At 34.1% G+C, this 27,612-nt stretch overlaps 1 protein-coding gene across 1 annotated transcript in view; it reads left to right on the plus strand.

The window, feature by feature from the left end:
* RYR3 (ryanodine receptor 3) overlaps positions 1-27,612 on the plus strand; it is a 197,651-nt gene that overhangs the window by 113,396 nt on the left and 56,643 nt on the right. Inside the window, exons 43-64 of the mRNA XM_053979767.1 lie at positions 2,772-2,907; positions 3,776-3,956; positions 4,432-4,537; positions 5,721-5,841; positions 6,438-6,607; positions 7,244-7,464; positions 7,832-7,922; positions 9,358-9,498; positions 11,163-11,326; positions 12,262-12,340; positions 13,555-13,644; positions 15,058-15,212; positions 15,932-15,941; positions 16,769-16,831; positions 17,255-17,330; positions 17,496-17,619; positions 21,793-21,908; positions 22,198-22,265; positions 22,826-22,947; positions 25,162-25,211; positions 25,906-25,966; positions 27,003-27,241. Of these exons, the coding sequence (XP_053835742.1) occupies positions 2,772-2,907; positions 3,776-3,956; positions 4,432-4,537; positions 5,721-5,841; positions 6,438-6,607; positions 7,244-7,464; positions 7,832-7,922; positions 9,358-9,498; positions 11,163-11,326; positions 12,262-12,340; positions 13,555-13,644; positions 15,058-15,212; positions 15,932-15,941; positions 16,769-16,831; positions 17,255-17,330; positions 17,496-17,619; positions 21,793-21,908; positions 22,198-22,265; positions 22,826-22,947; positions 25,162-25,211; positions 25,906-25,966; positions 27,003-27,241 (2,584 nt within the window). The remainder of the gene's footprint in view (positions 1-2,771; positions 2,908-3,775; positions 3,957-4,431; positions 4,538-5,720; positions 5,842-6,437; positions 6,608-7,243; positions 7,465-7,831; positions 7,923-9,357; positions 9,499-11,162; positions 11,327-12,261; positions 12,341-13,554; positions 13,645-15,057; positions 15,213-15,931; positions 15,942-16,768; positions 16,832-17,254; positions 17,331-17,495; positions 17,620-21,792; positions 21,909-22,197; positions 22,266-22,825; positions 22,948-25,161; positions 25,212-25,905; positions 25,967-27,002; positions 27,242-27,612) is intronic.

Consider the following 27,612-nt stretch of genomic DNA (forward strand, 5'->3'; position numbering starts at 1 on the left):
TGTTAGGAATAAAGGCGAATGTGAGGAGAGACAGGATGAGCTGGAAAATGTGGTAAAATGTAAAAAATGGCATGAAAGTTATTTGTATATCACAGGAAGAGAACAGATTTAGAGATAGAAATGCATAGTCAGAAGAGAAGGACAGCAGGTAATAGAAGATAGATGGGCTAGCAGAGCATTGTGGTACAGAAAACGAAAGGCAGGCTTTAATATAAATGGAGAGAGTAGTTAAACACCTAAATGATAGCATAGCATAGGTAAAATCTCTGTGCAGGATGACAGGATCCTGTGATGACAGTGGAACTTGTGGGACTGTTTGTGATTAGTACAGGGTGTGGGAGAGGAAAAGTTGTGAAATTCAAATAAATGGGCATAATACAGCGATAGCTGGGGGAAGACAGGCAAGAATATGAATGGAAAGGGTGTGAGACAGCACAGCAATATACTTACTAGGCAATATACTGTTGAGAAGAATTAGCAATTCTCTATCACCTGCAAAATTGCTGAGTGCATTCTGTCCTGTCATTAATAAAAAATTGAAAGGTATTGATATCAATCCTTGGAATACATCACTAGTGACTGGAACACTACCAGTGACTCTCTTATATTTTCATGGAAACTACTGTAGAGGAAGTCACTTAAAGTAAATTTCATTGATGACCACATTTCTCATTTACTGATTGCTTACCTTGAAATACTTGGCACTTTTCTTACTGAAATAATTGGCACTGTACAAATCCTGAATGTTCAAACAGTAACAGATATCAGCTGTAACATGAGCAGTATTTTATGCTGAAAAAATCAGGCTGTATGTGCCTCAGACTGGGCTTCTCAAATTCATTAGTCATTTTAGCTGTAAGAATCATAATGCATTGGCTGCAATGTATTACCTGTGGTGAGACAATAACTTTATCTAGTGCAGTATGTGGAGGTTATTCAGTAGACAAATCTGTATACTAAATAACTAGAAAAAACGAATACTCTGGATATTATTTGATGGATGTAACAGACACCCTATTCACAGAGTGATACAGCATTTCTATGTGACTAAAATTTGTACCGTAAAAACTGTGTGCAAAGCAAAGCAAATAAATGACACATAGACAACTTCACTTTTGAACTGTTGCCATTATAAATTTAAATTCTGTTGCATATAGGTAAAGTCTTATAAAATAAGGGCCTTGTTATCCTTGTAAAATCATGGCTCAGGTCTGCTACTTCGGCTAAGCAGAAAAGGACTATGGGAAAGTGACTCAGCTGAATTGGAGGTAGAAAAACAAGTTCTATAACCATTACATGCTCACATCGTGGTGTATGGTGGTTGGTTGGATTTTGTTTGTTATGATTTAAAACTGTGTAACTGATAATGGGCTAACTGCTTAAAAAGTCCTGGTTTTTTTCAATAAAGCAGCTCTCCTTTGCACCTGCCTGGGGATTCTGCATCACTTTGCTTCATACAAAACTCTTTCTACTGCAAATGTGTAACAGTGTGGATGGTAGAGGATTGCACAAGAAATGTATCACATACTGTACTAAACTGAATAGATTGTATGGCTTGGTGGTAACATTGTAAAATCTTAGAAGAGATTTATTCTACTGGTGCTCTCACATTTTTTATGAGCTGCATTTATAGACCCCTGCAAGTATGTATTCACTTATATCTTCTGAATAAATGCTTGAAAACTATCATGTCCTTTTGGGAATTACATACTTTTTCCTCAGGGTGCTCTGAGTAACTTCCTTACTTCGTACTGCGACAAGCAAGTTTTCCACATCAACCAATTTTTCCACTCTTGCAGCCTTTTGGAGGCAATTTGTATACTGTATTAGCTGACATATAATTCTTCCTCAATTCATAACTTTTTCCCTCTTAGGATACTGGATAATGACGAAGTATAATCTCTTATCTTTCTCCCTTTTACCATCTATTTTGGCTGCCGGCCATTTTAAGAAATTGTAATTTGTATCTTTTTTTACATGTTCATGGAAGATTCTTTATGGTCATTACCTATTTTAAGTGCTATAACCATGCTCATGTGTTGTCCTTTGCATAAACATATGATTTTTTATTTTATTTGAATTGCACAGTTATCTGCAAATTTCCTTTTAGATGAATGAGGAAATTATTCTGTAAATATTTCTGAAATTCAGTTTAATATAATTAAAGAAATTCATCATAATTTCTCAAAGATTTCCCTTAAAGATTCTCCTCTTGATAAGAAACGTTGTGTTAGAAATTTTTGTAATACCAAGATTTTTTAGTCTTTCTGTTTTCAGACTCTTAAAACTGCTCATTGGTATTTATCATTCTTCTGAAAAATTGTGATGGTTTTCATATCCATTAAAATTAGAATTACACTATATAAACTTTTGATGCAATCTTTATTTTGCTATTGTAGCAAATAAACCATATACCATTATTGATCTGATTTTTAAAGCAGTTCAGTATTTTAGTTGTCATGTATGTACTGTCAAAAGGATATGGATTATGCAAGATTTTATTCTGTTTTTCACATTCCACATTTGTTCATGTTGTTATAGTTTTTTATCATAAGATAATTAGGTAACTTAGAAACAAAGAGTGCTAACCTTTTTTCATTAAAAACCCCCTATGACTGATAAATTAATGACCTATGTTGTTAAGAGTCTTAGGTTAATTGCCTAGAATATAAAAAATCTTGGAAAAAAAATACTGTGCTCATTCTGGTTTATAGTTATTTTTAGAAATCTATTTCTAAGCATATGAATAAATGATTATTTCTATATTGCAGGTTGTTACCTACCTGGCAGGTTGTGGCCTGCAGAGCTGTCCAGTATTGTTGGCTAAAGGATATCCAGATATTGGATGGAACCCAATAGAGGGTGAACGTTACCTGTCATTCTTACGATTTGCAGTTTTTGCTAACAGTAAGTCTAATTTTTTGGCATCCAGATTCCATCAAAATGTTTCCTTTAAATTCATTTCCTAACCATCAAAATATGTTAAATCTGAAGAGAGGTTAATGCATACTCTTCTCATTACAAACAAGACTATTGGTGTATGCTTATTATTGTAATTTTTTTTTTTTTTTTTTTTAATCTTCATAGTTAGCTGTATTTTTTTTTCTTAATTTTTTTGCAAATCACATAATTGAGTAGATTAACCTGCAGCCATGGTAGCGAATCATGTTAGGAATTCCTTGGCACAGGAAGACCAGGGAATAGGGGTTACATCAATACATTCCTGCCACTTCTCCAGGAGAAGAGTCTTTCCTGTGCTCTAGTGTGTGGTCCCTCCCACAACCTTCTCCAGTGTCAGTCCATCCCATAGGCAAAAATTCTCCACAAACTGCTGCAATGTGGGGCACTTTTCCATAGGGTGCAGTCCTGCCAGGACAGGCTGCTCCAGTGTGAGTTCCCCACAAGTCCTCCAAGGAAACCTGCTCCAGTGTGGGCTCCACTCCACAGGTCTGCAGGTGACTCTGCCAGGAGCCTGCTCCTGCACAGGTCTCCACAGGAGGTTTACAGCCTCCTCTCAGGCATCCCCCTGCTGCAGTACAGGTCTCCTCCATGGGCTGCAGGTGGATCTCTGCATCCCTGTGGACTTCCGTGGGCTGCAGGGGCACAGCTGCCTCTCCATGGTCTGCACCACGGGCTGCAGGGGAATCTCAGCTCTGGCATCTTAGGATGAGGACTTGATTTATATTTTGTAACAATTAGGAGAGAAAATGAAGTTTTCTTCTGACTTAAGAATACCTTTCAGGAGAAAATATATGTAGTGCTTTTTGGTCCTCAGGTGAAAGTGTTGAGGAAAATGCAAGTGTTGTTGTCAAACTCCTTATTCGACGGCCGGAGTGCTTCGGGCCAGACCTTAGGGGAGAAGGAGGAAATGGTTTGCTGGCTGCTATGCAGGAGGCTATCAGGATCTCAGAGAATCCTAGTCGTGACCTTCCTTCCCAGGCATATAAAAGAGAAGGGTAAGTAAATGTGAATGCTTGTTTGACAAATGACAATTTAATAGCTGGTTCAATCATGCTTGCAGTATGTGCATAATAGACCCTGTTGTGTAAGGATTATACAAACAGAGAGAATTAGAGATTCACATCCACAAGCAGTTGTCATATGGTATTCATAAAGCATTAGCTAGATAAAAGTGGAATAAGAGTTACAGAGAGAAAAAGCCCAAAGGACAAAACAAATGAGAAGACTGCTGTGGAATGGAGCTAAAGTTAAGCTAAAGTAAAAGAGGAAGGTAGAAGGCTCATGTGAAGTCAGCTATTACAGTTAGACTGCATGCTTACCTTAGGGACAAAAACCCTTTAGTCTGGAGCCAAAGGGACGAGTATGTCTGGTGAATAGCCTCCGGATCATGTCTCTAGCTCCAGAGAAAAGCTATAAAATTTAGATTAGCAAAAATCTAAATCTAGCTCACTGTTATTTTTAACTTTTTAGTGATGAGGAGGAGGAGGAAGAGGAGACTGTGCACATGGGAAATGCAATCATGTCATTTTACTCAGCTCTCATAGATTTACTTGGACGCTGTGCACCAGAAATGCATGTAAGTTCATTTTACCACTTACTCAGAAAATGTAAGGAGATTTGTAAACATAATTGTACATGTCCAACTAAACCTTTCTCTATTTGAAGCCTTCTTCCCTTCAAAAGGTAGACTTTATGATTTCTTGCTGTATCTAACTAGATACAAGCTACAAGCTGTTTATAAAGAACCATGGTCTTTTGATTCCCTTATGCTTTTTTATTTGTCTAAAATTTTGGTAATTTTTACATGAATATGGAATTAAAGCAAATATGAACTACAAGCGTTGCACAATTAAGTGACCCGTATAATAACTTCTGAAATTGACCCTTTATTATTTTCTAGAAAGCCATAAAATAATTTTCATAAGAATGTGATAGAGGGCTGCTTTTTGTGTACATTGATGAAACGTAGTGCCCACACCTTGTGAATATATGGAAAAATATGTAAAATAACTGTTTCAACAGTAGCGCCTGTAACAGCCACATGCAAGACTTGATTTTCATTGGACTGTTGCTTGTTGGTGCTTAGAATTCTTTAGTAGCTTAAAATCCTCTATTTATCTCAATACAATAAGAGTAAGAAGTTTGGCTTGCAGCCTCCCTACTTACACTTACAAAAGCTATTAAGTTTATTAACTATCGTTGGCTCTCTATTGCCAGATGCAGTAGTTTCATGTTATGAAAATTACTGGTAGAGATTTTCAGACACAGGTTATTAATACCTGATTTCTGCTAGAAATTGAAAGGAATTGCTCACCTCATTGTTGTAAATGTCTTTTGAAGATTTTTACAGCATAGAAATACTAGAAAAATGCATGGATACATCACACAGGCCTGCATCCATTTATACTGTAAAAAAGCAAGCTCAAAATTTGTCACCTTGGGTTCCCTAGGTAACATGGACATGTCATAAGTTTTGGTTTCATCACCATATCTGGTTGGTTTAGGAATCTTATCAATGTGGAGGTTTTTGCCTTATTAGGAATTCATAATAGTGTAAAATCATTTATATAAAAATAAGACCAAATACAAATGTAGGAACAGCTGAATTTGGCAACTTCACATTCATTCTTGGATGAATTGAATTTCTGTAAATTTTCTTCCAGTGTTTGAAAAAAAAATCATATTAATACAAATACTTTGAGGAAAATTTTCTTATGTCCCTCAATACTAAATTTCTTAACTGACAAATTTTTCTACAGCTTATTCAAAGTGGAAAAGGGGAAGCTATTCGAATCAGGTCAATTCTTCGATCCCTAGTGCCAACTGAAGATTTGGTGGGGATTATAAGTATACCACTAAAGTTGTCCACAGTTAACAAAGGTAACTTCAATACTTTTATTAGACCATTTATCTTTTATGAAAGTCTTTTGCCACATTAGCCTTCAGATGAAAAAGAGAGCAGTTTTGTTAGTTGAATGTAAGCAGAGAACTGTTCAAATTTTAATTAGATCTGCATCAATTAGAGCTGCTCCAGTGGCACAGATATTTGCTCCTCTAGAGCAGAAAATGTAAGAATGTAAGAAATACTTTAAAGGATCACACCAATGGCCCAATACTTTGTCTCCAGCAGTGGCTCTAGAGATGCTACCTCTTTAGGTAAAATGTTTAAGCTTGGGCTCAGTCCCTTTGTATTTCCACATTATCCAGTCATTGTAGAATGTTTTACCATTAATTTCTAAGCTTTCATTTAAGAGTGAAAGATAATTAAATTGCAAAATAATAGGTTTTTTTTAATAATAGAAACTTACTATTTTAAACAATTCTTTTTTAGCATAAAATAAAACTGAACAAGAATGTAATTTTCTTTGAGTATGTGATTTTACATATTAAATGTAATTATAATGTCTTTAATTGCCATGGTGTTTCTTGTTTTATCAGTTATCTACTATTAAAAAGTGCATTGTATGTTTGTGTAGATGGCACAGTAAATGAGCCAGACATGTCTGCCAGTTTCTGTCCTGATCATAAAGCACCCATGGTACTCTTTTTGGACCGTGTCTATGGTATTAAGGACCAAAGCTTCCTCCTTCACCTACTGGAAGTTGGATTTTTACCAGATTTAAGAGCTTCTGCCTCTTTGGATACAGTATGTATTTCACTATTGAGTTTAGGTGAAATGGCTGGATGTAGTGGCTCTGTAAGTGTAAAAAAACTGGAATTTCAAGTCAAAACAGCCTTTAGAAAAAGGCATTATAGACTCATTATAAAACAAAATCAATATTAATTCACTTACTATTACTTTATAGTGCATAAGTCTGATTTGAACATTCAGTGTATGAAGTGTAAGCATAGTTCAAAATCTTTTGATACAGGCCGTACAGTAATTCAATAAGTACATTGAGTATACTGCAATAGGACTAATGATTGCTTTTATTTCATGTTTGTTTTCAATAATTACACTGAAAATCCAGGAATGAGATGCTGAGTGTTATTTAAAGCTTACTGGGGTTTTCCAACCTGTTTCAAGATAGAAACTACGTATTCTTTTCTGCTGCTATTGGTTCAGAGTGCAGGGATGCAAGAGACGGGACATAAATGGATGGCTTGAATTTTCTCCAGTTGAAAAAGAAATTACTTTAGTTCTCATGTATATCCTGGAAATATCATTAGCACCCAGCCATATAGGAGATTTAAGGACTATTACATTGTTATGTTTTATAACCTTCATATTTAGTGACCTTTACCCAGTGTGGTACTAAGGCTCATTTACTCCTTCATACAGGTTTCTCTAAGTACCACAGAGGCAGCTCTCGCACTAAATAGATACATTTGCTCAGCTGTGTTTCCACTACTCAAGAGATGTGCTCCCCTCTTTTCTGGAACAGAGCATCATGCCTCTCTGGTTGACTCCATGCTTCACACAATATATAGGTTATCCAAGGGACGGTCCCTCACAAAAGCTCAAAGAGACGCTATTGAGGAATGCCTGCTTGCTATTTGCCAGTACGTATGATACCTGTGTACAAATTAATTTCTTTTGTGCAAGATAGGTATCTTAACAGCTCCTTGCTTTGCCTGTAATGTAATGCCTGTAAGACTATTTTATTCTTGCATGAAATAAATGACCAGTGTTATCTCAGGAACTGAAATGTAGATTTGTCTGTTCACTTAAGAAGGTTCAGAAGTAGCACAACATTCTGTGCTATATCCTTCTATAGGTAAATAGTGAGATTCCTTACGCACTTAGCATTGTTTTTCCAAAATACTTTTAATGAGTGTTTTGCCTCCCAATAAATTTACTTCGATTTTTATTTAACTTACACTTAACTGTATGAATTTTTCTGGTAACATCTATTTTTTTAAATAACAGCCATTTGCGTCCCTCTATGCTACAACAGCTGTTGAGAAGGCTGGTTTTTGATGTGCCCCTGCTCAATGAATACTGTAAAATGCCTCTCAAGGTAAATACTTTATTTTCTGTACATGCATCAAGCATAAAACTTGAAAAGAAATTGTTGTTGTCTTGTTTTTAAAATCAGAATGGGAAGGGTAAAGCAATGTAAAATTACTTCTGAGTGGAAAATAATGTTATTGTTTTGTAGTCTTTCAAATTAAATGTAATGTTTGAAAACTTTTTGAAATCATGCCTATGCAAAGAGTAAGGGGATTATGATATTTTGTATAGTGAACTGTTGACTTTCCCCTTGCTTCAGCAAAAGAGTATTTGAATGTATCAATTTAACTGTCAGTGTTACCTTGAGATTTCTTCTTCTGCTATATGAACTAAAATAACTCTTGGTAGGATGCACAGTCCTAGGAATGACTACTGAGTGAAATCTAAGAGACAGGATGCAGGGAAGAAAATTCACCTTTTATTTTTCAGTTATCTATAACTGAAGATTTGTCTTGTTTTATCTAGTTTTTCTTTTGTTTTATTTTTTCTTTTGTTCTGTAAAAACAGGATTACAACTGTTAGATTATAAATAAATCTTAGTTAGAACTATTCTGTCAGGTTTGATTCACTTTTTTGTTGGGATAAAACAGCCTGATCTTAGGTCTGTGTCTTTTTGTGAAAGAATTGAAATTGTATCATATTTTCAAGCAGAGCTGCCATATTCACAAACATACTCTGGAACATCATTAATTTTTGATTAGAAGTGTGGTGTAGAGGGAGTGTTTGGTCTGCTTTTTAATTATTATTTTTCTTTCTTACACAGAATTGCAATAAAAACTAAAATATCAATATTCTAGTCTGATACTAAAAGAAATTTTTTAAATTTCCTTGGGACAAGAATTTTTAATTCTACAGAAGAAACTGTTAGAAATTTGAAATTATGTGGAAAGTGCATCAGTAATCATATCTACTAGGCTCTTTAACTGTACAGATTTCCTGTATGATAGTTTTTTCTGTCAATTTTTCCAGAGCTGAGCAATTGCAGCCAAGAGGGTGTACTGCAGGTGTCTCTTGCAGTGTTTTAAGTAACATTAAAGCAACTACAAATGATGGGAGTTAAATCAATTTGAATTTGTAAAACTTTTCATGAGAACCTATCATGTCCTGCCTTATACCCATTTCATTATCTCTGTTTTTGTCCTGTAAGCTAGTCTGTACTCAAATGGTGACAATTCTGAAAGTTTGCTACTCCCTGTAGCCATTGAGAATCCCACAGCAGGAGCTGGAGATAATACAGGCTTTATACTTTCACCATATGGGCTCTGCTGCTCTTCCAAAAAGAAAAAAAAAAACAAACCAAAAACAAACCACCATTATTCTGAGCCATTGGAAATGAAGATACAGACGCAAATAAAACTACTCCTGTAACTGTTTAACATAACAGTTTTTTATTTTGTTAAATAGCAATGTTTCACAAGCATTTTTATTTCTTGAAAATCTAGCTTCTGACAAATCACTATGAGCAGTGCTGGAAATATTACTGTCTGCCTTCAGGAATGGGAAGCTATGGAATTGCAGCAGAAGAGGAGCTACATTTAACTGAGAAACTTTTCTGGGGGATATTTGATTCCTTGTCTCATAAGGTAATAGCTGCAATTCACATTACATTATGGGGTGGATATAAAAGCATTACAGTGATAACTTGCTGTGCCAAGATGAGAAAATTCCTGTTTTAACAGTTGTTTCATCTAATATGGGAGACACAGCAATGAAGGCTTTTAATGAAGTGAAAAATTGAACACTGAATCTTGAAAGATTGTCTCCAAGCTGATGAAATGTCAAATCTTTGCTTGATATACATGCAAGCTTTACACTACTAATGAGGAGATATGTATGTGTGTGTGTATATATATATACACACACATATGCACATGTAATGTTTAGTTCTCACTGCACTAACACGTCAGTGTTGTCTGCTCTCCTATCTTGGCTCTACTAAACATTTTAAATTACTTTTTACTGACATAAAATTAATTTTTATATATATATATATATGTATGTTTTTATCAAATTGTTGGTATATGTAGAATAAATTTACATTGCCTGTCTTCAAATATATATTTGTATTTCTTTAGTTTTCCAGCTATTGCCCAGCTGAAGAGATATGATGCAATATACTATGAAATAAATACTTTTCCGTTTTTCTGTTGCAAAATGTGATATTGGGACTTTTTAACTTACTCAGTTTTTCTCTCAGTAAGAAAAAGTTGCATTTCTGATACAAGAAATGTCTTCCTGAGTAAATACTTTTTGTACTTGCTTGGGCCCAATCAAAAATCAGTTTTTGCTTTAGGACAATAAAAAAACATATTCATTGTGTCTCACTGGATTTATGTTCTCTTTCTAAGCTACAGCTTTAGATGATTGCTCCTCTAGGCATTCTGATTTATAATATGGAAATAAAAATGGTCTCTGCATTATTCTGAAATGGCTTTTAAGCTTTATTTGGATTTGATTTTTAGTCATATTTATCCCTCTCTTAGTGCTTTCACAAGTGCAAAGAGTGTCATGAGTGCCTGATGCAATCAAATGTTTCCAATTAGTGCATCTTGGATTTTAACAGATGAATTAACACGATATGTTTTTGCCAATACTGGTGTCTCTCCATAACAACATTTTTATTTTTCCGTAAATGGTTGTTAGCCCAATGGTGGTTAGTGAAAGAAGAGTTGTGTAAATCTGATCTGCAGACCTATAGTATTCTCCACCATTCTCTTTTGTTCTAAACTATTTACAGGTTTGATGTTATTAAAAATAATGAAAATACTTTGCTACAGTTAATCACAATTTCCTTTAATGAGCATATTTTAAAATGAAACAGTACAGGTTGAAAGAGAAGCAAAATGACTATGGCAACTGCTAATTCTGCTGGAATTAATAACTTTAGAACTAAGGCAGTATTTTACAGATGATCATACTCTGTAACTAGGCAAACAAGTCTTGATCCTCTCTGTACAGGCCTTCATGGCCCAAAGAAAACTCGAGTTGACCTTGTATTGCATACACATGCAAAGTGTCAGCATACCCTTATGTCAACCTGAGTAGTCTTAAGCATATATCGTGTTGATATAATGGAAAATAGATGTCATGCAACAATAATTTTGCCCTATGTTTGAATTTTAAATGTGACTTACTGTTTGTTTGCATCTTCTAATATTTGTACATGGCTATATGGCTGCTTGGATTTCACTAACATTTTGCATGTTTTTCTATTGGGTTTTCCAACCAGTTCCTATCTCTCCTGCAGAAGTATGATCCAGAGCTCTTTCGAATGGCTTTGCCTTGTCTAAGTGCTATAGCTGGTGCCTTGCCCCCTGATTATTTAGATACACGAATTATGTCAACTTTGGAAAAGCAGACTTCAGTGGATCCAGAAGGAAATTTCGATCCCAAACCTGTCAGCACATCAAAGTGAGTCGTGTAATTCATAGTGGTTTCCTTCCCTTAAATATTTTTATACTATTCCTTATTAACATTTTTTATCTTCTGTAGGGAGAGTTGGCTGGTGACTGACATGTGAGTGGTATTAGGACTTTCAGAAGTAGTAGAGGGATTTTTGCTTCCTTCTGCCAAATACTTCACTGAAACCTGTCCTGTTTACCAGACATAAACCATATTCTTCTCAGCCCTGAACAGATGTTAAATATTTCCATCTTATGTCTGGAGAAAATAGTAAATTCTATATTTATTATGTACCCTATTGCCTAATAGTTCAAATGTTTGGGATAGATAAATTAGAAACTATCATTATTTTGCTTATGACAATTTGTAGAACATCACAAAAATCAAGTGATTCAATTGGTCTGTAGCCCAATTTTTATAAAATCTTTATATGGTAAAATAAGCAGATCATGCAGGATGATTAAACAGAGATTTGGCTTTCCTAGTAAATTTTGCTTTTAAAATACAGACTTTATATTCAAGAACTGAGGATCAATAGCTCAGTCTTGCTATTAAATTCTTACCCTTCCATCATTATGCATTGTGAAACATCTATGTTGAAATTATTCTTTATTAAGAATTAGCAACAAATTTACTTGTAAATTATGGTGAAGCAGGTATTTGTTTCTTTGTGATTTCAGGTGCTAAAAAGTGTGACTGTTATGTACTTAAAGGTTCTCTGCAAATGCCATTATAGCTATGCCTTTTTGTGGCATTTCTTTTAAAGAATAGGGAATTGCCATGCCAAATGTTTTGCCTTCATTTGGAGGTGAAGCATTTTTGATTAGTGCTATATTTTGCTGACATTTTTTTTCATAAATCAGACTGCAGTAACTTATGATTGAATGACCATTTATATGTAACCATTCACATTTACATGCTAAAAAAGCCCTCTCTGCTTACAGCCTTGTACTTCCTGAGAAGTTGGAGTATATTGTAAGCAAGTATGCTGAACATTCCCACGATAAATGGGCCTTTGAAAAGGTAGGAGTTATTTTAAGACTGGCAACTGTCCAGGACTAGTAAATAATTCCTAGGGTGAATATTGAAATTGAAACTGGTCAGTTTAACTGATAGCCCCTCCATCCAGATTGTATGGATGTCTACATATCTATTTTGGGATCTGTGGAAGAAACCTCTTGCTTAGGAAAATGCATTGCAATTAGTTACTTTTTCAAAGAATTTATTAGGAGAGACTTGAGGGGACTGCAAAAGGGGAGTTTGGTTTGGGTTTGGGTTTTTTTTTTTGTTTGTTTGTTTGTTTTTTTTGTTTGTTTTTTTGTTGTTTTTGGGGGGTTTTTAAAAATTTTTTTAGGTAAGAATATATAGCTCTTTAGGCATCACTTTGCCTAGTAATGGTGCTTTTTGACTGGGAGTCAGAGATTCAATTTTACTAGAGGAGCTCTATGATCTAGGAAAGTACAGCCTAATGTAATTTTTTATTTCAGATAAGTATTTGTAGATTTTCTTTCTTCTTAGCTTTTAGAAGCCTGTTATGTGTTGAATTTCTCTGTAATTTTGCAAATGCTCTGTCATTATGTCATGTTTCTGCTTCATTATTTCTAGGAAGCTATGAGAAAAGACAATGAATTCTTCAATAATTTATTATAACATTTAATAACAAATGAATAGCAATTTTACGGAAGAGTTGTATAAAATAATTCTCTTGTTCGGGGGGGCCTATATATGCAAATTTGTATAGGAAGGTACACATACATATGCATATGTAAATATATACAGAAAAATTTCAAACCATAACTTTCACGTAGTTTTGTTTAAGGTAAAGGATTCATTAGTTATGTTCCTCTGTTCTTGATCTGTTAATGTTACGTATTCTTCTCTGTGTTTCTGACTTTAGGCTCCCAGAGAACTGGGACAGTGTGCTTACTGTATTTTGGGACAGTCAGTGCTGTCTCAATGCATGAGTCTATTTGAAAGGGGCCAGTGTAAGTTAGGCTCAGGACTGGTATCATGACACCCACTGCTCACAGGTGGCATCCCTTCTGTCTCAGGCGTGTTTTGTTCCTGTGTGCCCCCACAGATGGATGCACGCTCCTCTCCTGTGGCACTGAGCAGCTCTTGGAGTGGGTTAGCAGTTTGATGTGACAAAGGAAACTGGCTAATTTGCTCTCACTCATCAATGTTGCTCTCATCTTATTTCACTGGGGTTTGTGGTTGGTTTTTTTTTTCTTTTTCAGACTAATAGCGGATGGAAATATGGTGTTTCACTAGATGAAAATATGAAGACTCACCCATTAATAAGGCCTTTCAAAACTTTAGCTGAAAAGGTAATAGAGGAAATTTCAGCTGCATCAATATGAAGTAGATTGATTTGTGTGCTTTTAAAAATCCATTTCAAATATATTCTTTTAAATGTCAGCCAGAGGAACCAACAAGAATTCTTACACTTAATAGGTACAATTTTATGCCAAAGTGATTTTTAAGTTAATCTTACACTGAGTCTTGTATAACTTACTTCCATTAGGCATAATGTTAATTGTTTCTTCATAGGCCTGGGCAAATTTGAATTCAGTAGCACAGTTTTTTCAGGCTTACATGGATGAGGAATGACTGGCAGAAACTCCTGGACCTTAATGAAAGTGTAATTTAACATACATGAAGGCAATTTTGTCTTCCAGAAAGATGGTAGAAAAATGTAAAAAATGTGTAGGAGATGATTCAGTTGAAAATGCAGAAAAACATTTAAAGTATTTTGAATTTCTTGACTAGGCACAAATGTCTTCTAGTTGTCAGAACAGTGAAGCAAATTTGAATTCTGTTACTTTTTTTTGTAATGATTCACTGGGAAACACAAGTCAATTACATATGTCCCTCTTCACCACATATTTCTTGTTCAGAAAATAGACATGACACGAATCAAGAGGGATTAAAGAGGTTGAGTTTCCTAAGGTTTGTAAATCACTTTGGAATCTTTGGAGAGGAGCCAAAGCATTATTGGTTGTTATTTAAGCAGTTCAAAAAGAATTTTCTGAATTGCCTGAAATTAAAACTTTTGAACATAAAAATCAGGACTATCCCTAAAAGCTGTTATTTTGAGCAACTGGTTTTATGATACAACCTGAAATACTGTTATTTAACTGATTTGAAAAGTCTTATTATAGCATACTCAGAATTTTGCCACAAATTTTCAGACTTTTTCTAACACTTTTACTTTTTGAAGGAGTGCTGGAATAAGGGCTGTTGCCTATTTTTTATTGGTATCTGTGCTTTTATGAAGAGGTGTATAATTCAGTAAAATTCTATATCTGTGAGTGGATATAAATATAGGAAGACTAAAAAAAGATCTTGAGTGCTTGATGCATTTGAAGATACATACTTGTTTAACTAATTTTTAGCACTCACAGCACCATAATTTCTTTTATTATTTTGTGCTGGTGGAATTAGTGAATAAGTTTCAAGGTCCAATCTACATTATTGCTCCAGGGCTCATTGAAGTGCTGTTAGTTTCTAACCCTTATCCCAGCAATAAATGCCACTAAGACATTTTTTTTTTAATTGTAGGTATTTCAAAGCTCTTCTCTCATGTAAAAAGAACTGCATTTTGTGTTCTCATATAATATATAAGTTTTCTATAATTTTGCGGTATGTGGCACTTAGTAGAGAAGGACAGAATATTTTTGTTGTTGTGCTTTCGCTACTTACTAAATACAGAAAAAAAATTTACATTCTTTTCTTCAAAGGAAAAGGAAATTTATCGTTGGCCTGCCAGAGAATCATTGAAAACCATGCTGGCCTTGGGATGGAGCCTAGAAAGGACCAAGGAGGGAGGAGAAGCAATAACACATCAGCGTGAAAATGAAAAGCTTCGTAGCATAACTCAGTCTAGTCAGGTAAAGTAGAACACCTTGATTTTATAAAACAAAAGGTCTATTAATTAATTTACTACTAAATTATAAATATTTATGTCAATTTTATATTCTTTCAGTGAAAACAAACTTTTAATGGTAGAGTTCCAAGATTGGAAGTCATGTCACTATAATAAACATTGTGCCACACAAAAGAGGGGATTCCCAAAAACGTTTAAGACAATGAGGATATAAGAGACCATAGATATTCATTTTCTTGGAAGAACTGAAAAGCTTTTTAATATAGTTATTCAAAAAAAAAAAAAAAAAAGAAAAAAAAAGAGAGAAAGCATTTAAAGTCTTTTATTTTATAAAAAAATAAATATAGCTTTTTTTTTTGTTTGTTTGCTCAAACAGAAGAGCCTAACATGGGCTTTTGTCAAGATTATGATTGACAAATTATATTGCACATTTGATACAGTTTTTTTTAAATCTACAGGCAAAAATTTCAGGTGATGATAGATTGTTTTTTCCGTTTGTAGATTTTTGTAATCACGTGTTGAGACTGCTGGTCAATATGTCTTGGAGGAGGAAAGCTGTTTAAAATTACGACAAGTGTTGGGGAATTGTTATTGTACCCTTCAATGTGAATTACACACATTTGTACATAAATATAGTGAGAGCTAAGAAGCAGTGCATTGGGCACAAGTCCTGGAAGGAGTGTGCAAAGCTGTGTCACAAGTTAATTCTTTATGTACACTTGCACTAGCACTGATCCTGTGAGCATCAGCACCTGGCACCTTAAGCTTCTGTTGGGCTCTTTCTCCAGGCCACTATTTGCTTACCAAAAGTAGGGCCCCTGAGCACTCATTACAACATAATACTTCAGTATTTCTTATCTCTTCAGCAAAAATCATTCCCTTACAGGAAATTCTGCTGTCTCTGGTATCTCTGCTTCCAGCCAGTTGAACTTGTTTGCAGCTGGGCCTTCTTGGCCAAGAAGATGCCTGATAAAGACATGACAGAGTAGAGGTTTTCAGCACATAATTAACTTGAGTACACGTTTGAACACACTGATTTATATGTAACCATTCACATTTACATGCACCTCTAACAGGATTTTAAACTGGAGCTTACTCACTTTAACCAGTTGAAGATTGTGTTCATATATTACACTCCTGCATTTTCTTAGTCTTTAAGTTCCTCAAAAAAATACTTTATCTTTTTGTTGTATTGTCTCATCCTTAGCACAGGGCTCACTCAGGCTGTTCCCACATGATTCTGTCATGTTTTGAAGGCACATCTTGTATGTCTCATTATTGGTTTCCTCCTAGGCTAAAAGCTTGGTTCTTTGCAGCTTGCCACCTATTGTGAATAGAGAGCTCTAAGTATCTGCAGCAAACTGCATGCTTCCACACTAGCAAACCCATTCTCTTAATCATCCAGACCTTCAGTACATTGCAAAATAGGTGAACAGCTCCTACAAGAAAGTATAAAATTGGGAATGGTGTTACTCTAATCAAGTCAATAACAGAGATGTTGTAGTTGAATATTTGGTTCTTTTATCTGAGATTATTTTATCTGAGAATATTTTTTTCTCCTGCAGGGAAATGGGTATAGCCCAACACCACTTGATCTCTCTAATGTGGCACTTTCTAGGGAGCTTCAGGTTAGTATTTGTGTTTTGCATAAATTATGCTAAAAGGAATGGGTGTACTTGATTTCATTATTATTAATGAGTTGAATTTTGTTAGGTTTTATGAGTGTATTTGTGACTGTAGTTATGATAAGCTGCTATAGAAAGGGTGCATGCTATTTACATAGTGAGAGATGAAATTTCCACTGTTTGTGCTATTGGTGCTTTCCGAGTTCCCAGAAAAAATTGAGCGTGAAGCTAGGGAAGGGGCATGTTATATTATGTGTATCCTGTGCTTGTACTGACTTCAAAGAACGGCTGAATACAGAAATTCCACTTAGCTATGACGTTTATTTATCACAAGAGTGTAGACTTAAGACTGTGAAATTATGTAGCGTTATAGAATTTTTAATCATCACCTAATCTTACACATTGTTTTTTCTGATGCTAATGTAGGGAATGGTTGAGGTAATGGCAGAAAACTACCATAATATATGGGCCAAAAAGAAGAAAATGGAGTTGGAAAGCAAAGGTAAGCCACAATTCTACAAACCACACCAAAAAGACAAGATTGAGGGGGAAGAAACAATCTGAAAGATGACAGTGTAAGACAATCAAAAATGAATAGTTCCTTTTGTACATGAAGCAGAATAAATCTTAGAGTAGAAAAACTTACAGTTCTTTCAACTTACTAAAGGTGGAGGTAGTCATCCTTTACTGGTACCTTATGACACATTGACAGCCAAGGAGAAATCACGGGACCGTGAAAAGGCACAAGAGCTGTTTAAATTCCTTCAAGTCAATGGTATAATCATATCTCGGTAAGTTGCACATTTTTTCAGATGCTTGCTTGCATTCAGTGCCCAAACCAGCATGTTAATCTTATCTCACTGCAGGCTGGCAGTTATTAACATAATTACTGTTCGGCATGTCTTCTATGAATCAGAGTTATTTTCATGTTCACAAGGACTCTTCTAAAACAGCATGTTCAGGCAACATTTTTAATAAGTATGTGATCATAGTAAATACAAAGTGCAACACAGGGTAATTAAACAGGAAGATAATTTAAAATGTCTAAATTAGCAGCCAGCTGTGTCAGTAAGGATCATGGGAAAATTAATCTGAGGTCTGATACTGAAATTTATCTATGTAGAACTGCTTTTTATGCAGTTTTTGAAAAAAATATTGCTTTGAGTTCTGTAAAGTAATAAGACAAAATGGCTCTACTTTGTGGGCACTAACTTCTACTCTAGCAAAAGCATAGACATCCTTAGTTTTACTGTAATTTGAATTGCTATGTCTTAAAGTAAGCTGATCTGATCTTACTGTAGTATGTGGCTTTATATGATGGAATTGTGAGTTACTATACTATAACTCTCCTCTTTTATTGGATGTGAAACACCTGAATACATAGGAAATCTCAATTTTTCTGGCATTCAGCATTTTTGTGAACTAAATTGTATCCATGAACAAATTTTGCTGTACATGCATAGAGTCAGATCTTTCCTGTTTTCATTTATTTCTATTTTTCAGGTCTTTGTCTCTATTGAAAGTATACTCTGAAATTTTTAAAAATGCATTTTTAGGATCTTCAAAATGCAACTTTGTTCACTTCAAGAATTAATAATATTTCTAAGAGATGAGAAAACAGTTCTAAGTACATTTCTGTACTACTACAGAGAAAAATTCTCTCCTGCCACATATGTAGGCTCTCAGCCTGAACCCAAAATTTGCCTATGCCACCAAATATTTTTATAACTTCCACTGTTGCTTCAGGGCCATTGAATAAGAAAAGCTGGTCAACTTAGTGCAAATGAATGATGTCCTGAAACACCAATGGAAATGCTCAACTTTTGCAGCTGCATGTGTTTGGGTCAGGAAATCAATTTTTTCAGTGCTATATCATGGGACAAATCAACTTGAAAAAGCATTTCAAACTCTTTCTTGATACAGGCAAAGAGTTTGCAGTGATTGTCTGTATCAGTATGAATCAAGATTATCATCTTTTCAGTGTTTTCTTCAGATGAATATATATATATACATATATATAAATCTTTTGAACTACTCATTGCAATGATCACATTTCAAGATGTCATTCTTGAAAATATAGGACTAATCATTAAAACATAGAAATTGTTTATAATTGGAAATGTATAGGCGGATCAGCATGTGTACTTCACATATACCATCTGCCTCTGTTTTTGGGTTTTTGCTGTTTGCTGAGAACATTTTTGAAACACTTTGTCTGTTTATGACATGCACATAAATCTCTCAGGCCTTATTCAAGTATGCATTAGAAACAACATATTTTGTCACACATCTTTAAATTTCTGCAAGGTCTTTGGATATTGTTTTTTATACTTCACAGACCTATCAACATCATTCAATATTTAGGAAAGTATGTGTAATCTCTTAGGAACCAGGACTTCTTATAAACCCGAAAATATTTACATTGACCTCACTGAAAATACAGAGAAGTACTTTGTCTCCTTTGTGAAATGAGGCAGCAGAAGATGCCTCTCAAGCATACATAGCTGTTAATTCATACTAAATCATTTGATTGCACTATTAATGGTGATAAATTAATAGAGAGTCATCAAAGTAAACAAACTAGAACTCTTAAAATAGATTTTTTTTTTCATAAATTAAACTAAGATGGGAAGTTAGAGTCCTACTAAGTTTGTGTTTAAAATGGGATTGAGATGTCTTCCTTGGTTGTCTGGCTATGTTACCCTAGACTATAACCATTTCTTTCCTCTTAACTGTGTTCTGACATGGTCAAGAGCATATATTTTATTATTAGATTTTTTTTTGTTGTTGTTGCTACAATTTCTGCTGCATCAACCTTCTCCCAGAATTACTTTTTTTGCTTAGATTTCTCTCATAGCAGTTTTTGAACTGCTAATCTAATATTCCATTTTACCTCCCTAATTTACTCCCATAATAGTGGTCTCAGTACAAATGATCATCTTCTTATACCACAGAAGTGAGTCCAGCAAATTTCCTTTTTTCTTCCTTTCTTGCTTTTGCCTCAGTGCCACAAACTACCAGTTCCTTTCTTCTTCCCTACTTCTGACACACTGGTCAGCTCCTCTGTAGTCTCTGCCTGTCCTTTGGCCAGGTTATTTTCTCTTAGCTGATAAGGGCTGAGTCTTCCAATCTGCTACTGATTGAAGAGGCTGTATAGGAGCAGATGAAGTAGCCATTTCTGCTTAACCAGAGGTTTTCTTTAATGTCACTCAGTTACTTCCTCACTTGATAAAGCAGTTAGATGTCCTGGGTGTAATCCACTATCTACCAATAGAAAATCTCAATCAGAGTGTAGTTCTTTTGATATTGGAGTTCTTTTGAGTATGAAGAAGTTGCAAACTAAGCAAAAGTATAAGAGAACCTCAAGGAAATTAAGATTAAAGAATTAATGACTTGTGAAAGCAAGTACATTTGAAAACAGAATACATTAAAAATGTAAAAAATTAAGTGACTTCAAAAAGTTAACAAAAAAAATTTTCCTGTTCTTGTCCTGGATGCCATGACAGAAAGCATTGTTTGCAGATTTGTGGAATGAACCTTTAGCAATGAATTGGAAAGTTTAGCTACCCTTCAGAGGAGCTTTGATAGCCTGGAGAAATGGGCTGACAGAAATCTTATAAGGTTGATCAAAGGTAAATACAAAGTCCTATACCTGGGATGGAGTAATCCCAGGAATAGGGGAGCCGAGCCTGAGAGCAGATGTGCAGAAAAGCTCTTTGAATTGTACAAGTTGAACATGAATCAGGAATATTTCCCTGTGATGATGAAAGCTGACTGTGTACTAGGCTTTATCAGCGAGTGTGTTCTGCAGGTTGATGGATCATGAGATTCTCTCAGCAGAATATTGTCCCATTTTTGGTTCTCCAGCGCTAAGGAAGACATTGAGAACAAAGTCACTCAAGTGGGAGGCCACTGAGATGCTCTGTGGATGGATGCCAGTGTCATGTCAGCAGAGGCTCTGAGGAGTGGTTGGATTTTTTTCAGTTTTGAAACAGAAGGCTACAATAGGATCTATGTCTGTCTTCAACTACTTCATGCAAGGTTATAGAGAAAATGAGGTCAAACACTAACTCGTCAAAAGTAATAAGCTGTTACAAGGAAAATCCATATAAGAATATATATCAGAAATATAAGAAAATATTTCACCATTATTTTTTCATAGTGAGGGTGATCAATTATAGAGTCTCCAGGGTCATTATGAGATTTTGATTTGTGTGTGATCCTAAATAATTTTAGAATTTCAGTCATGTAGGTTCCATTTGTACTTAAAATCAAATCCAGTATTATAAATCTAGGCCCAGACAACCACACATATTTTTATTCTTCTTTAATATCTTGTAAGATCAGCCATGATTTATGTTTATGAATTTATCTTAAAGAATAAATAATACATGCCTCTTTAGAAATTATTGTATTCTGTTAACATTTTTCAAATATTTTAATAATATAATAGTTTGTCACTTACATTTAAGTTTTCATTTAGTAGCTGAAGGAATTTGGGCTTTGTTCCTTCATAAAATTAAAGGACAAAATAAAGTTTAATAGTGATTAATCAAATGAAGGATAGTACTTAGGCTGACTTTGGAAAGATGCAACTGCTGACTTCCCAAACACTTGGAATGTAAAAGTGTCAGCAGTAGAAATTGAGTGACCAATGCATGACTTTTTTAGGCTCAGATGCATGATGGCTTTGTTTGTGCAATAAGGTAGCACTCTAAGGTTCTTATCCTAAAATACATGTATTTTGGATACTTTAATCACAAGCTATTATACCTCTTATTAAAGTGAGTTCATTTTTCTCTGTTTCTTCCTAGATAGTTGATAATTAGTTACCATGCTCATTATCTCCTTCTTATGAAAATGTACCATAATAAAAAAATAAGGCATGAAACACTTCATAGTCCTGTCATCATTTGTACTGCTGTCATCATCAATGCTACTTCTCTTAATCCTTTTCAAAACAGGGGCATGAATGACATGGAGTTGGATGCTTCATCCATGGAAAAGAGGTTTGCCTTTAAGTTTCTGAAGAAAATTTTAAAATATGTTGATTCTGCTCAAGAGTTTATAGCACATTTGGGTAAGTTGCAGATTTTATTTTTAAAATAGTTAGAATTGTTGAAATTTAAATATTTGATTGATACATTTGCATTTTTAGTGATCACTATTTTTATTGCATTTCAGAAAATTAAATCACGCCTTTTAATTTTCAGATTAAATTACTGAACATTTATAACTAGCTAAACAGTTTCTGCTCTTTTATTTTTATTTGAGTAAAACTAATTTTTCAAGTCTATCTAAAAGATATATTGTATTACTTATGATTAGACAGCTTCTTATTTGTGTCTGCCTTGATTGTATCCTTGCAGAAGCCATTGTAACCAGTGGAAAAACTGAAAAATCTCCACATGACCAAGAAATAAAATTCTTTGCTAAAGTGAGTGATTATTTCATGTTCATATATGTTTCACTCTACAGAATATGCAAATTTGAAATGTTAGACTGCTTTTCACATAAAAGAAATAAATATTTACCATTTATTTATGATATCTAATCAAACTGTTATCAAATATTTTGACAAGTCTTCAAAAATATCTCAGTATATTTGCTGGATTCAAGTATTTCAAAATATTTCAATATATCTTTTTCTGTATGAGAAGGAACATAACATTTAAAAGGCAGATTATTCATTACACTATATTAAATACTTCCACTGAATATATAAATTTAATCTATTTTTTTTTACCACAAGATATCACTGAAGTGTATATTGTCTAATTAGAGAAGGAAGTACTCCTATGCAGTATTAGACCCAAAACAGATATCTCTATGGAAGTCTGTCTATTATTTATATAAATTTGAATAAAATTTTAAGACTTCAGTTTCTAATTGTTATGGAACTAAAATTCTTTTTATGAACTTTCACCAATCAGAGCATTGCTGCTGTATTTACCATTGTGCTCTGTAAAAAATACATTTTGTGTCTGTATTTCTTAGGTTCTTTTACCATTAGTTGATCAATACTTTACAAATCACTGCCTCTACTTCCTGTCTTCTCCATCAAAAACCCTCAGTAGCAGTGGATATGCATCAAATAAGGAAAAGGAAATGGTAGCAAGGTAAGTAAAACAAAAAAAGTTATCCATAGTAGGGTTTTATTCAGATAACCAAAGGTCTCTTCTTAGATAGCAGAGAAAGACAGATCGTTCAAAAGCTTATCTTCCTCACCTGGAAAGTGAGTATTTTATTCTACATGAGTGTGGCAGTGAGTGAATAAAATTCCTCATCTTTGTATTCTTTATTATATATATATGTATATATGTATATACACACACACAATTAAAGAGTTAAGTATATATAATAACTATTTATTTTACAATATGTAATTGTAGATGATAACATGAAAATACTATAAACTATTCTGCGAGCAGTGGGATTTCTTAGTTTCTTACGGGGTTCTGTTTCATTGTGGGTGGCAGTTTCTGGTTAAAGCTCTTTCCACTGTTGATTAATTTAAATGGTCTCACACTTATTTAAATTTTCAGCTACCAAAAAAGTGTTAAGAATACCATGAGGCAGCTTTTTAGGGGCGAATACAGATTCTATACAAAATTACTTCTACCCCTGCATAAGTATTACTGGAATTTAATAATTTTTGCATGTCTTTACTGTTTGGATGGAATCAGCCATTTGACACAAAGTTATTCTAGAAAATTTTGTTTAAAAATTGTCTTTTAATTTATAACATGCTGCCTATATGAAAATATGAATTTCTCTTTCCTGTGATTAAAATTTTAAAATAATATTAAATAATATTTAACTGTGTTTCAACTACGACTTTAATAATTTGCCAGGTTTTTTCCTTCCCCTTTAGGTGTGCTTCCAGTTACTTTCTTTTGGAAATTTTGTATCGTAGTATTTCAAGCTGTTTTACTCTCATGCTTTCTTAGTTTAGCTGTCAGTTTCTCAGATTTCTTTGACTTTCCTTCACTGTGTTTACCAGAGTCAATTGCTTTTTCCAGTGGAAAGCAGACATAAAATTTGAAAATAAAGGTTATGTGTTATTGCATAAGATCAGGCCTAGGACTCAGCTTCCTAGATTCCACTCTTCACTTTATGTCTCAACACATTTTTGCATTTTTCTAAATTATTATTACCCTCCGTTTCCATCTTTGTCAGTGGAAGTCGTTATAGAGCAATTGTGTGTAAGAGTGGTTAAGTGCCCAAGATTCTGCTTTACTCAGCTCTCAGATATTTACAAATCTGCCAGGTAGTCCTCCAGGAGCTGGGAAAGACAGCTCAGGCTCAGAAGGGTGGAAGTGTCACTTCATTTCATCTCAATTTCATGCTTCCTCTCTGAGTACTCCTGTTACTTCTCTAAAGTCAGTCAGGTCTTAAGGTAGAAGGATGGATTTTAGGGCTTTAAAAAGGCACATGAAGAAGTTAGGTGTCTAACACATGTACCTGCTAGTATAACTGCAGAAATATCTTAAAATTCTGTGTGCATCCTTCACTGAGAGAAGTGACTATCTGCCATTTTCATCTTATAGGAAGTATAGTATCTCCTTACCATTGTGAAGATAACAATAAAAATCTGTGGTCAGTATGAGACCATACCAAGTCCTAAGGTATATGCTTCATTTTGTTATGCCCTAATTCCATTTGTAAAGTATGGCCCAAATTATATGCAAGTCTGTCTAACTGTCCTTGTTAAAGTAACCCCTATAATCTTTAGGGTGTTGGTGCTGTATTCTTTTAATTATCCTACTATTTTGACAAGTAGGTTAGATACACAAATATCTGATATACTTGCCAGAAGCTCTTCTAGTGTGAATATATTTAGGATTCATATTATCATCATCAGAGGGTAAACACAGATTTATTTATTTATTTATTTATTTATTTACAAAGGACATCCTTGCAAATTATTTTAAATAGTATGAAGATTTTTAACATGAATTTCCTGCAGAATGCCAAGTAAAACACTAAAATGTTTCTCATTTTTTCCTGTCCTTACAAAAAATTTCTTATTCTGAAATAATAGCCATAAATAATGACTCAACCCCATAGTATGCAATTGTTGAAAACCACTGTCAAAGTTTTAGATTTCAAGACACCTCTGAAGTGGTGAAGTGCAGAAAATGAAAGATCTCAGGAGCTTCTAAATGTTGCTCTGCATAATGCAGTTGAATGTTATCATCATGTACCACTCAAAGTACACTTTCCAGGAGCTTTGTTTTCTTTTTCATATTCCTACTATTCTTTCCCTCCTATTCTAAATAAATCCTTTCATCTTTGTCTTGTTTTGCTCTCTCTGTTCTTCTCTACTTTAGCCTGTTCTGCAAACTAGCTGCTCTTGTTAGACATAGGATCTCACTTTTTGGTAAGTAGTTAAGAAAGAGCTTGATAAAAATTTAAAGAATACATAACCATTGTTTCTCTCTTATCTGAAGGTTTTCACAACTCTAGCCAAAATTCTATTAAATGCTCCAAAAGCTCCTAGTGAAATTAGTGAAGGTATTGAACATGGTTCTGAAGGTAACACTTAATAAAATACATAAAGTGTCAAAGCAGGAAGAAATAGCACATTGTCATATCTCCAGATGCCATGAAAAAAATATCAGTGCTTTACAGTTACTTTTAGCTTTTCAAAAGTAATCTTACACCAATTCTTCTGATTTCTGTCACCCAACTGTTGAATTCAATAGACTAATTTCTCAATAGATAAAAGGGGATGTTATGAAAAATAATACACCTCTTACAAAGATACTGGTAAAAAATTTAAAAATAAATATAAGTGCTACAAGATACAGAGTTCAGAATATTGCAAGGTTAGGTGGTGAAAATGTGCCTCAAGCAGACATTAGTTATTCTGTTTAGTTTTTATACGGAAATTGACTTAAAAAAATTAAAATTATTTCTAGAACCAGACTTAACTCTGTCTTCAGTGACCTAAGGTGGGAGAATTAGGTAATATCTTGTTTAAACTGTGCATCTCCAGTAAGGATATTTTGGATCATTACATGATGCAATGTTTCCTGTGCTGTTGTGCTCTCATAGTATCTCTTTCTAATCAGGAAGTGATTCTGCTACAATGGTGAACTGCCTGCACATCTTAGCTCAGTCTCTTGACACACGGTAAGTTTGCAACTTTTGTACCAGCTGCAAAGTACTGAGGTTTCACAGAGCTTTTCAGAAGCAATTGGATTGCTTCTGTATTTTTGTAATCTTTATTTGTAATCAATGATCTTAAGAGCATCAACAATTCAGATATTGCCCTCCACAGTAGCAAATTTTGTCTAAAGTGTTTCACTTACATTTTTCTGCTCAATGTCTGTCATTCAAACACTGAAAACCCTTGTGAACCTTTCCAAGTTCATTTGAAGACTTTATGGGGAGATATAAATGACACGACCATTGGAACTGAAAGTAGTGATAACTGCAGATATTAAGAAAGTTTAGTGCACAGTGTAAAATTTGTCATTAGAAGTATGCAGAGTATATTAATATATGGACATAGTTATATTTGCTAACTTTTACTCCTTATCATTGAAGTGATTGTGTAGATTAAAACAGAGACGAGACCAATTTTTGAATTTGAGCTGTTCTGGCCTGGTTAAGTCACACAGCAGCCTGATAATGAACTTATTGTGAACTTCTTGTGAACAACACTGGCATCTTCATTAAGGGGTCAGAGAAACATGCAAAATGTCAAGGAACAGGACTGTGATTCTGGTATTGCAGTTGCATTTTCTAGATTTAGGGGCTTTGGAGTAGCCTGACACACACCTAGTTACTGTAGCTCCCATAAAAAATCTATAGGGATTAAGAGTCTGGGGTTTTGGAGCATATTTTATAGAGAAGCTGTCTCATGACTTTTGGCATTTACTGAGAAGGCATTCTCTTATTCAAAAGCAGACCACAAAAACCTGGAAAGGCAAGACTTTGGAATCAATGTCTTTGTTGTTATTATTTTGTATTAAATACTCAAAGAAAATTGTTGCTTATACTGCTATTCAAATGTAATTGCCCTTTTCTGTTCATAATGTGAAGTTCCCTGATACATGTGGGTATCTTCAACAACTGACAGAATGTCACTAACATGTACATAGATCTCTATACAACTAAAATATCAAGACAAAGTTGATATTTTTTCCTTTTTTTTTTTTTTCAGAACTGTTATGAAATCAGGATCTGAGCTTGTTAAAGCAGGATTGCGTGCCTTTTTTGAAAATGCAGCTGAAGACTTGGAAAAAACTTCTGAAAATCTTAAACTGGGAAAATTTACTCATTCGCGAACACAAATCAAGGGTGTTTCACAGAATATAAATTATACTACAGTAGCATTGTTACCAATTTTAACATCAATTTTTGAGCATATCTCACAATATCATTTTGGAATAGATTTACTTTGTAAGTATTTTATTTTAATTTTGAAGTTTATTCTGTTATAATGCTAGAAATGATTTTTAGAAATGACTGCATGGATTCAGAGGATGAAATTCTGTTTTCAGTAACATGTACATTTCCAGAATTATTTCTGAAATTAGCAACATAGTACCTTATTTCTAGTACATGTCCAAAAATAATACTCAATAAGCTTGATTATGTACAATATTTCTTCAAACGTTGAGAGGGAAATGAAAATATCCCTTTAAGTGCTCTCATAACAAATGTATGTATAAGACTAGTTTACTATACAAAATTAGTGTTTCATTATATTAAAGGAATATATATATAAATATATAATATATAAAACACACTATAAATTCCCTGTGGATTTT

Source organism: Vidua macroura, chromosome 6, assembly GCF_024509145.1.
Source record: "Vidua macroura isolate BioBank_ID:100142 chromosome 6, ASM2450914v1, whole genome shotgun sequence".
In the NCBI taxonomy this organism is placed as follows: domain Eukaryota; kingdom Metazoa; phylum Chordata; class Aves; order Passeriformes; family Viduidae; genus Vidua; species Vidua macroura.